Source organism: Aegilops tauschii, chromosome 7, assembly GCF_002575655.3.
Source record: "Aegilops tauschii subsp. strangulata cultivar AL8/78 chromosome 7, Aet v6.0, whole genome shotgun sequence".
NCBI lineage: Eukaryota > Viridiplantae > Streptophyta > Magnoliopsida > Poales > Poaceae > Aegilops > Aegilops tauschii.
The window spans coordinates 493,006,814-493,018,903 of record NC_053041.3 but is presented as its reverse complement, the minus strand read 5'-3'; the positions used below and the strand labels follow the sequence as shown (position 1 = coordinate 493,018,903).

Sequence of the window (12,090 nt, the reverse complement as noted above, 5' to 3'; positions counted from 1 at the left end):
AATGGGCCTCTGTTGGGCCGTGCCATGTGTCACCGTATCATAGGCGCCTTCGGTCCAATGAGCGGATGACATCTGTCCCAACGGTGAGCCGACACGTGTTTCCTTCAGCCAATGATGATTTTACACGTGGAAAATCCCCATTGGTTGGGGTTGTTAATGGGTTATCGGATCCAAAACCCGACCCGATAGCTTAACGGCGTTCCGTTACGGTGGATGCCACGTGTCGGTCACCCTTAACGAAAGCACTTCTGTGACGCGCGATTTATCGTCATGGAAGTGAACACTTTCGTGATGATAATTTTGGTAATGTCATGGAACACTTCTACGACAGCACAGGTATGACTATCTTGATTCTGTGATAAATTTGTCATGGATGTACATACATGACAAAAAATGCGACCTACTGTGACAAACACGTATCATCACGGAAGTGTATTTTTTGTAGTGGTGGGGATGAATGAGTAGAGCTAAGGAACCAGGGGCACAGAAATAAAAATCCCAATTTCGAAAGGTTATAGATGTTGCATGTGAAACTTGGTGCTGGTGCAGCTGTGTAATGGGGTAGCTGAGTGCTGAAGCTATATGATGTTGTACTATGATGTATTTCAATTATGAAATCCTGCTTCCTTAATATGAAAATGAAATATATTGTGTGCTTAATAGGAAATGTCAATTAGATTAATAAATTGATTATTAATAATAGGACAATTAGCCCGCTAATCGGGTTTTTATATTGCAAACAGTTATTGAGAAAACACCGTGGGCGATGACCTCAGGCAACGCACATAGTTTCTAGGAATAAACCGTGTAGGATTAATGAACAATCACACACGACATCCTCTTGAAAACTGTTTGCGTTAGGCCACCTGGCGCAAACGTTTACCACATAAAAACTGTGTGTGCTGGACAGCCTTTGCCACACAGTTTTTTCTATGCACCGTGTGTGATGCATTCAATAATGCAAATGATAAAATTGTTAATACCGTGTGCAATGGAAACGCTATCACAAACGATTTAACAGGGAAAATTCTGTGTGATGTACTTGCGAACAGAAACATTTTCCTTGGAGCGACTGTGTGGGATGTATATACGAACGGAAATGTTTAGAGGGGACTGACTGTGTGGGATGAACTTACGACCGGAAACGATTTCGCCTGTATAATTGAATTTTTTTACACTACTGTACGTATAACCGTATTTGATCGCTTGCCGGACGCACACGACCTCATTTTGCCGAGCGTGTGTGCCAGGAGGGCATGTCCCCGAAGGTTTCTGGGTCATGTGGGAAGGACCCCCTATCGCAGTCACTCACTAGGCGACGGTTCCAAATGTTGTCGCGGAAAGGGGTTAAAAACTGTTTGTATAGCACCTCGTTGTACTAGTGCACGCCCGTAGAGAAGGGAAGAACACAGAGATTTACCCAGGTTCGGGCCACCTTGCGGTGTAAAACCCTTGATAAACCTGGAGAAACGCTCGCAAGGCCTTGTGGCAAGGTGGAAGTGGTAGACGAGGATGTCATGTCGCACGCACAACTGGGCGACGGCAACCTTCTGATCGTGCCCGGCACGACCGATGGTGTACTCGAGGTTGAAGCCGACCACTCGGTACTTGTCCTCGGCAAGGAACTGCTCCATAGTTTGGATGGAGCTCTCCACCGAGACCAGATCATTCGTATACACGACCGAGAGGACCTTCCCCCTCACGTGGGTGTCCACTACGTGATGCGTGGTGAACTTCCCGCCGTTGTCGTCGTCGGCCGCTGGGAGCACCATTGGAGCCACGGGGAGCGCCATTGGAACCGCCAGATGTCCTCTCTGTATGTGTCCTCGTGGGTGTGCTTATTGTGTCATGTGAGACAAGAGATGAAGGTAAATGGTCGCATGAATAAAAGGGGGCCGGGCGGCGTGGATTCTCGGCGCGTCCACATGGCAGTTTTTGCAGCGGGTAACTGCATCGTCGCGCCGCGCTCGGCGCAACTGCTTGCACACGAACGTGCGTGATCGTGCACCGACCCAAAACACTGGCAGCGCATGTGGAGGGACGAGGGAAGAGCACCCAGAGGGACGCGAGAGGGGGACGAGGAGGGCGTGTGCATGCACGAGAGAAAGTTAGTGCTAGCTACAAAGGCTAGAGGTTTGTGTGGGTGTAAGAGACTAACAAAGATCATAATTTGATATGAAAGTGGAGTTCATATTTTGAATAGGAGATCATAGTGTTATAAACATATGCATGCATGAATATAGCGGTGATACGCGTGCTGTGGTTTTGCACATGTTATACCATAATGTGATAATGCATGGCGTTTGCAACTCACAGCTAAATGTCGAACAATCTAAACCATACTATATATGGAACAATCTCACATTTTATTTGAATTTGTGATAATGTGTGGCGTTTGCAGCTTACAACTAAATATCGAACAATCTAAACAATAGTCTATATCGAACAATCTCACATTTTATTTGAATTTGTGGTAATGTGTGGTGTTTGCACCATACATTATGTGATAAACACATTATACATATGAGACATGGTTTAGATTATGAAGATCTAGCTAGAGCTTGAAATGTACTGTGATTTGAAATCAACATAAGTGGATTCAAAAAATCGAGTTCGAGTTCATATAGTACACATAGTTCATATCTAACTCGAGAGTAATCATGTGGTGTGCTGTGAAGATAATACACAAACGATGGTTTAACTTGACAATAATGATGATTGTAGATCTTATTAAAATAGAGAAACGAATTCAAATGGTTTGACTTCACAACAATCATTATTGTAGATCTTATTCAAATCGAGAAACGAATTCAAATTTAGTTCATATTGAAGCGGTAGTATATACGTTTGGAATGCACTAAAGCGTTCATTTGAGTAGCAGGTTGCATGCATTATACACGTAGCAAAATATTTTAATTGAACATAACATGAATTCAAAGTTTTGAATGACATTTGTAGTGCGAATTGATATGGTACAGTACACGGGACTAGACTCTTGTGTGCTGCGAATTGATTTCTTTTTGTTTTTTCATCGACGGAAGTGCGAATTGATTTGGTACAGTACGCGTTGGTATTGTCCGGAAATTTCAACCCACGCCTTGTTACCCCGAAATATTTAATATATAACTTTGTCTCATTGCGCTCCGACAACTCCCTCCATCTCAACCCGCGCCTTGCTATTCCAAAATTACAACGCGCGCGAAAACTCCCACCTCCTGTGAAATCCCGACACGCGAAATACCCGTGATACCCTTGAACCGAAAGAACCACCTAGGTCAAATCGATGGGGGTACTTTCGTAACTTACCCCACATTGCGGACAAGCGTGTCCCTAAGCCATGGTTCCCCACTCCCATCCCATCTGCCCATCCATTCGTACACCGAGGTCGCGAAAACCCGCGAAGCCCCACACCCTCCTCCGTCCGCCACCCAGCCGGAGCCTCTTACCCGACGACGTCGTCCATAGCAACACCTCGACGTCCCTCATCCATCGTACCGGATGAGGACCCATCGTCGATCTTGTCGTCCCGCCGGTTCAGCCACCCCGTCCTCCACCTCCAAGGAGCTGCCCCGACATTTCCCTCGTCTTTAGCGCCACCTCCATTCCCACACCGTCGTCTTCACCTGCACCACCGGAAGAGCATCATCATCACCATTTCCTCGGATGAAGCTGAGGCCTAATCGGTGCCACCAAAGAGGTTGTACACTAATCACCGCATTTTCTTCTTGATTCGATCTCACGGTGCTGCCGGCGCTCGGTCCCGAGCCGACACGGCGCGACTCCATCCACAGCTGATACCACGACGCCAGTTGCCCATATCTTGTCCCACGTGGCGGTTAGTGAGTAAAGGTCAACGACCCAACTCAGATCAAATACCAAGATCTCCTAGGTGGTCTCAACCTGCCCTGTCGCTCCGCCACAAAGTAACAGTCGGGGGCCGTCGGGAACTCAGGCCCACCACTACCTGGATGGAGCCACCTGTCCTTTCAGCCCCCACATCGGAATCACATGCGGGTACTCAACGAGCCGACCCGACTTTAGTCACCACCTGTATAGTATGTATGTATATATGTATATACCCGTGATCACCTCCCGAGTGATCACGGCCCGATAATATAGCATGGCAGACGGACAAGAATGTAGGACCACTGATGGATACTAGCATCCTATACTAAGCATTTAGGATTGCAGGTAAGGGTAACAACTGTAGCAACAATGACAGGCTATGCAATAGAATAGGATTAACCGAAAGCAGTAACGTGCTACACTACTCTAATGCAAGCAGTAGAGAGAAGGAATAGGCGATATCTGGTGATCAAGGGGGGGGCTTGCCTGGTTGTTCTGGCAAGAAGGAGGGTCGTCGATGACGTAGTCGTACTCAGTGGCATCAGCGCCGGTCACAGGGTCTACCGGAGAAGAAGAGGGGGAAAGAAGCAGTAAATATGGAGCAAACAAAGCACCACAAAATATAACAAGGCAATACTCGGTTCCAGGGGTGATCTAACGCAGGGATAGGTGATACCGGCGAAGGGGGGGAAACATTCGGGAAAGTATTCCCGGTGTTTGGCATTTTCGGACAGTCGAACTGGAGGGGGAAAGTTGCATGTTCTCTATGCTAGGTACGTGTACCTGACAAACAGAATGCGTATCCGGATTCGTCACGTCGTTCTGAGCAACTTTCATGTACAAAGTATTTTCATCCGAGCTACGGATTATTTTATATTATTTTTCAAAGTTTTAAATCATTTTTTGAATTTCTGGAATTTACTAAATTCAAAATTATATTAAATACTAAATGTTGTGGGTACACAGAAGTGTACCCAGAAATGCACAACACAGGCTGACATGTGGACCCGGTTGACTGGGTCAACTGCCCAGTCAGCAGAGGCTGACTGGTGGGGCCAGGGAGCTTAGTCAGCAGGCTCACTGGACTCATCTTATCGGTTTGAACAGTAACAGGGGGCCCCACATGGCATTGACTGTAGTTTATAAACTAGTTTTATTTATCTATGAACGTCCAGATTAATTAACCATGGGCTCCATTAGTCATAGGCACGGGGGGGTAATTAGCAGTGTTATTAGTGGCTAATCAGTGGATTAGCCGGCGGCTAAACGGCAACGGCCACCATGTGCGGTGGAGGCTCGACGGAGCAGTACTGGAGGCAGCAGTGGGATGAGTCAAGGGCACCAGAAGATTGCCCTTGCTCGCTCGCATCTAGGGAAGCCCGTGGGGGTCGTGGGGGGCTGGAGACGATGGCCAAGACGAGTTGTGCGGCGACGGCGAAAGCAGCAGTAGCAGCATAGCAGCGGAGCAGCAGCTGGTGGGAGCCGGCCCAGGCGGCGGGCGCAGAGGGGCGAGGCGCGCCCTGGGCGCGCGCGGGCGTGCGGGAGCCGCGAAGCGGCGACGGGACGGCGTGGGGGTGCAGCGCTCGGAGGGGGAGACGGACGGGACCCGACGGGGAGCTCACCCCCGTTGACGAGAAGAGGGCGGCGAGGCGCGGGGAGGACCAGCGAAGGAGAGGCAGGGACGGGGCAGTCCGACGCGGCAGGGGCGAGGACGACGCAGTCCGGCGGGGAGGCGGCGCCGGCAAGGTCGCGGGCGACCCGGCGAACGACAACGAGATCGATCCGGTGGCGGCGACGTCGATGTGGCGGCGGGGCGCCGGCGTGAGGTGGGGCGGTCCGGCGACGGTGTCGGTGGCGAGCGGCGTGCGCCCTCCGATCCAGATTGGGGGGGCGAGCGAGAGAGAGAGAGAGGGGATCGAGGGAAGTGGAGTCGTGGGGTTAGGGTTTGTGGGGGTTATACAGGGGCACCTGGTGGGCCGGCCTGACTGGTTTCTGCCAGCTGGGCCGAGGCCTAGTGGGGGAAAGGGTGGCTCTCTTTTTCTTTTGTTTCGTTTTTACTTTTTATTTAATTTTCTTTTCTATTTTCTTTTAGTTTCCTTTTATTTTTGTTTTAGCAAAATACCAAAATGGCACCTAATTTGATGTTACCAAATACGCCATAGCCACACTAACTTGCTACCCAAACTAAAATAGTTTTGTAATTATTTAATATTTAAAAGCATTTAAATAATAGTTTTTGCTGATGTTTTATCCATCTAATACTATTTACATATTTTATAAAGGTGTGGTTTCTCCACCATGATTACCTATGCATTATTTGGTTCACTCCGAACATTTTAGTTTTAATTTTTGAAAACTTTCATTGTTTGCTTGATTTTCAATTTGAATTTGAATCGGTTTCGAACTAACGCGAGATTAGTAACAGTAATCGAAGTGACGTGGTATCATTAGCAAAGGGTTACTGTAGTTTAATTATCCGGGTGTCACATGACCAGTCCTATTTCCCCCATGAGGTCTATGCTCAAACTTGGCAGGGTTATATTACCCATATCATGCATGTTGTCTTGCATGGCTTAGTTTTTACATCATATATGGATTGCCATCTGCTTACTTGCTTACTATATAAATTATATATTTAAATTATATCATGCCATCATGTTTACATACACAGCTTCTATCTGAATTATGCCATGGCAACCCATTTAATAAAGACATCATATAGTTATATCATCTCATCCTGTTTAGTGTTTACAGTCATCATATTTTGAATTATGTCATTCTATCCGGGAATTATATCATGCTATCATGTTTCCATAGGCGGCATGTATGTAAATTATGGCATGCCAACCTATTTAATAAACACATTATATAGTTATATCATGTCATCCTGTTTACATAGTCATCATATTTTGAACTATGTCTTTCCATCTTTTTTAGTTAGCCATCATAATGTGAAATTGTGTCATGCTATCATGTTTAGTTAGCCATCATATATGTGAAATTGTGTCATGCTATCCTGTTTGGTTAGACAACATAAATGTGAATTATTTCATGCCCTCTTTTATTCCCCACTATCCATTGCACATGTCTATCATACAATGTCTGTACATTCAATTACTTTTCTTGTTTATCAGCCATTTGAATTGGAGAGGGTGATGGCAGTATCTAAGGGAGTAACAACACGGTCTTCAGAAAAGATAGTGCTACCAGTTGATGCAGATAGAACCACGGTTGTACTTGCCCAAGAACCAGCCCCACCACACATAACCCAGACTCTCGCAGATTGTACCCCTACCCAGTTGGACAAAGAACCAGCTACACCCCTTCTAACCCCAACCCCAGCAGATAGTAACCCAGTTCCCGTTGACACATCACCGTCTCCACCATAGAGCACCCAAACACGAGCAGTTAGTAAGGGAACTGCAGTGCCCAAAGAACGAGGACCACCACTCCGAATCCCAACTCAGCGCTTAAAGGAGAAGAAGAATTGTTCTCAGGTCAGGTTTTGTAGCTATGGTTCATACTCCTTTGCTCTTGCATTACTGTATTTACTCAGACCAACTATTTTCAAATTTGAAGGATGGAATTGAAACTCCAATGGCGCAACAGGTATGTTTAAACCTGTTTCTTTAACTGGTTTGCTGTTGTAACTTGCTCTATGTTGATTTCAGTTTCAATTGAATAAACAATTATGTTCTCATGTCATGCACATTACAAGTGTTGTTATTGCTCTATAGTTTCCCACACTTATATTCTGTCTATTCTGCTTTGTCTTGAACAAATATTATTTGAACTGTGTCTCTATCTTGATTTGGCAAAAAAACTAGAATGATATAGACCATAAAGTGACCATGGTACATAGATATATGTTTGTTTCATGTTGTTGTCCTGTGCACTTTATTACTGAACTGATTTACCAAAATGAGTTTCATATACAACATGGTAAACCTGTGATGTGTCTGCTTGTTTCTCTTTTAGAATGCGGGCAAAATATAGGAGAACGGTACCCCGTTATGCAATGGTAAAGGAAGTAATGCAGATAAGGTTCAAGATAGTGAGACATCCCTGTTGGTCTCCAAGAAAGCTGATAAAAACTACCTTGGCGACAGTGAGAGAACCCAAAAGTCATGTCTTGATGTAGTGTTTGAGTTACTGGCCACTACTACTGGAACAAGCTCTTCGAACTCGCTGCCTGAATCAATTCGTCTTCTTGAGTCTTAGCTTCAAGTTGAAAGTCTGAAAGAACATGCGGTGCCCCCATGTTTGGTTTTGGTAATTGATGACAATCTCTATGGACTAATGGTTGCCTTGAGTTATATTTGAAGGATTTGTCCATAGGCATTTCTTGAAGTCCATGTATTGGTTTCAAGGAGTTTATGTGGTGACCAAGGTGTTATTAAGGAATTATCCAAAGATTGGTCATGTGAGAGTTGAGCTTATTGCAAGCATTTCTTGAAGTCCATGTGTTGGTTTCAAGGAGTTTATGTGGTGACCAAGGTGTTATTAAGGAATTATCCAAAGATTGGTCATGTGAGAGTTGAGCTTATTGCAAGCATGTCTTGAAGAAGAAGATTGTGTGATCATTCATGTTTACCTTCAAGACATCATCCAAATGAAGAGAGTTGGAAAGAGTCAAGGTTGATCAAGACTAAGTCAAGAGTGAATCAAGTTGATCAACACACAAAGCGCACAAGATGTACCGAGAGGGATCAAGCGATCCCATGGTGTGATAAGCATTATCAATTATGCTTTGTGTACTAACCCATGATCTTCGTGAGAGTTCTTTGTGGGGTTAGGTTGCGGTGTGCAAGTTCAAGTGAAGCATCATGAAGAGATCAAATGCTTGAAGCTTGCCGTCCATTGTGGCGACAATGGACTTGTGAAGATGTTGCGGTGTGCAAGTTCAAGTGAAGCATCATGAAGAGATCAAATGCTTGAAGCTTGCCGTCCATTGTGGTGACAATGGACTTGTGAAGATGTGCGGAAGAGTGGCTCACCCATAGTGGAGTATGGGGGAGCAATCAACTAGTCTTCATCGAGCCAACACAACCAAGAAAGGTGGTCCAACTTGAGGGAGTCAAGATCGTCATCATCTAGCTCAAGTGGACCATGTGCAAGGCAAAGGTTTGCTCTTGATAGGTTTTCTATTTTACCGATCTCATGATGATAGTTGGGAGACCGGGTTACAGGATCGATTGCCGTACTATCAAGGGGGGCTCTCGATGAGTAGCTTGATCGTATCGTTCATAGAGAGCTCAAACCATTGCATCCTTGCATCATATTTATTGGTTCTTATTTGGTTCTTCTCTTTGTGAGTTTTGGAGCTTATGTTCATCTTGATGACAAGCTCGAGTTCATCGAAAACGGAGTTCACTCGCATCTTCTATGATGTTTTCGATGTTGGAGGTTATGCCGGTTCTTCTCGGTTGGAGGTTTCACTCCTCTATTTGTTGGCATACCTCCCCTGCCTCTTCTTACTATAACCAGTCGCTGTTTTGATGCTACTCGTCTTTCTCAATCCAACAAGCTTGAGTTTGCTCAATTCGGAGCTCATATGCAGAAGTTATGGCAGTTTTGGTTTTCTAGCGGTAGTACCGCGGGCCGGAGCGGTAGTACCGCTTGGGTGCTACAAGCGGTAGTATCCAGAGCGGTAGTACCGCTGGTGGCCCCAGCCGTAGTACCGCTACGGTCTCGTACTAGTACCGCCTCGATTCGAGGGGTCTTTTTCGTGTCGGGTTTTACGGTACTAGCCGCGGCAGTGGGGGCCGTAGTACCGCTTGTATAGGGGCAAGCGGTAGTACCGCTGGCCAAGCGGTAGTACAGCTCTCTGCGGGGCTGAAGTGGGGGTAACGGTTGGATTGTTCCCCCCACTATATAAGGAGGTCTTCTTCCCCAATGAATCTCATCTCTTGAGCTCGTGTTCTTCCCCCATTGTTGACCTTCTTCGAGCTTGCTAACTCTCAATCCCTCCATGGATTCTTGCTAGTTTTTGAGGGAAAAGAGAGAGGAGATCTAGATCCACATTTCCACCAATCACTTTCTCCTCTATGTGAGGGGAACCCATTGGATCTAGATCTTGGAGTTCTTGGTGTTCTCCTTCTTGTTCTTCCTCTCATTTTCCTCCCTAGCATTAGTTGCTTCGGTGGGATTTGAGAGAGAAGGATTTGGGCACTCCGTGTGCCCTTGCCATTGCATTTGGTGCATCGGTTTGAGTTCTCCACGGTGATACGTGGAAGTTACAAGTTGAGAAGCTTATTACTCTTGGGTGCTTGGTGCCCTTGAGCTTGTTCCTCTTGGGTGCTTGGGCGCCCTAGACGGTTGGTGGTGTTCGGAGCTCAATCATTATGGTGTAAAGCTCCGGGCAAGCGTCGGGGTCTCCAATTAGGTTGTGGAGATCGCCCCGAGCAATTTGACGGGTTCCGGTGACCGCCCCCAAGGGTTGCCTCATGTCCCGCCTCCCCGTCATGGACGCCGCCCGCACCGCCGCCCTAGCCTCCCGCTGGCGCCACCTGTGGCGCTCCACCCCGCTCCAGCTCATCGACGCGGACCTCCCCGAGCCTGCGCGCGATGCCGTGGTCCCCCGAGTCCTCGCCGACCACCCGGGCCCCTTCCGCGCCGTCCTCCTCACCGACTGCAGGCCCGCCGCCCTCGACCGTGAGCTCCGCGAGTGGCCGCGCCTCCTCGCCGCCAAGGGCACCCAGGAACTCGCCCTCATGGACAAGCCTACCAAGGCCAAGCCCAACCCCGTGTCCCTTCCCGCCGACATCCTCCGCTGCGCCTCGCTCGAGGGTTTCTTGCTGGATTTCTGGACGTTACCCGTCGGACTCTCCCGCGGCGCCGATACAATTCTTCCACATCTTCGGAATCTTGGTATGATAAGGATTGACATGAGCGACGAGGGCCTCGACCACTTGCTGCCAGCCCCGTTCTGGAGACACTCGTTATCCATAGTCCCACGCACGTCCGTCTCCGTCTCCGCAGCCAAAGCCAACTGTGCCTGATGCTTTGGCTTTCGGAGGAATCCGCCATGGTGGACACCCCGCTCTTGGAGCGGCTCATCTTGTTGGAGCTGCCTCATGACGTAGCTAAACGTGTGAGGTTAAATATTGCTTCTGCGCCCAACATGCGGCTGCTCGGCTACCTGGAGCCAAGAATTCACAAGCTGCAGATCGGTGACACCATCATCCAAGTATGGCTACCTTTCCATCTCTCGGTCGACATGGATCTATTCCATCCAACACGAGCGCGCACACGGCAACACCCCCATCAACCACGGCCTCAATCTGTGCCCTGCTCTGCTACGACGACCTCTGTTTCGACCCCTCTGACCGCTGGATATCTGCTGCGGGCGGCTGTCATTCCAAGAGGCGGCAGACAATTCTCCAAGGCCGGATTCGATTTGTATTGCCAAATCAAGGCCGGGTTCGGATCCGTAACTTGAGGGTTGGACTCTGATCCAAGAAATAATCAGTGTTCGGATTCCATCACATCAAGCTGGATTGGGGGTTCTTAGTTTCCACTCGTTTGCTCCCAAATCAGACTCGACCAGGGATAGCCAATTCTTTTCCGGATCGAACTGGCGTGGGAATGATCTATATATAGATCACGGCCGGAGTTTCCACCCAAGTCGCTGCAGTCTTGGTCTCATTGATTGACAGCTCCGGCCGCCCGTATGTTTTTCTTTGTTCATCCATAATGGACGCACCAGCTCCAGATTGGTCCGGGCTGGATATATTGATCAGCATATTCCAATTGCTGGACTGCCCAAACCTCCTCCGATCCGCCGCCGCCTGCACATTATGGCAAAAGGCATACTCCACGGCCCGCCGCAACGGCGGCTGCCCTAGTCGCCAGACCCCCTGTTTACTCTACTGTACCGAGGCCGCCGGTGCCAAGGCTCTCGGCATGTACAGTCTCTCCGAACGGAAGACCTACACCATGCCCCTCCCTGAACCTCCCATCAACTGCTGGATTGGCTCATCACACGGATGGCTTGTCACCATGGATGAAAAGTCCGATCTGATGCTGCTCAACCCTATCACCGGTGACAAGATTGCACTCCCTCCCGCGACAACCATGGAGCATGTTAAACCTGTCCTAAACAGTGACGGGGTTCTTGAAAAGTACAAGGTGTCTTTCTACAACGGAAAGCTTCCAAGGGTGGAGGATACACCCTACATATGTTCTTTGGATAGGTGCGGTGAAACCGTCTTCATAAAGGCAACTTTATCGTCCGATCCATCG

General features: G+C 48.0%; 1 protein-coding gene across 1 annotated transcript; it reads left to right on the top strand.

Moving 5' to 3' along the window:
* Nucleotides 1-10,292: 10,292 nt before the first annotated feature.
* On the top strand, nt 10,293-10,889 carry LOC120969004 (uncharacterized). The gene has a single exon (XM_045231491.1). It carries the CDS (start codon nt 10,293-10,295, stop codon nt 10,845-10,847), a length of 555 nt encoding a protein of 184 aa, XP_045087426.1. The 3' UTR covers nt 10,848-10,889.
* The last annotated feature ends 1,201 nt before the right edge of the window (nt 10,890-12,090 follow it).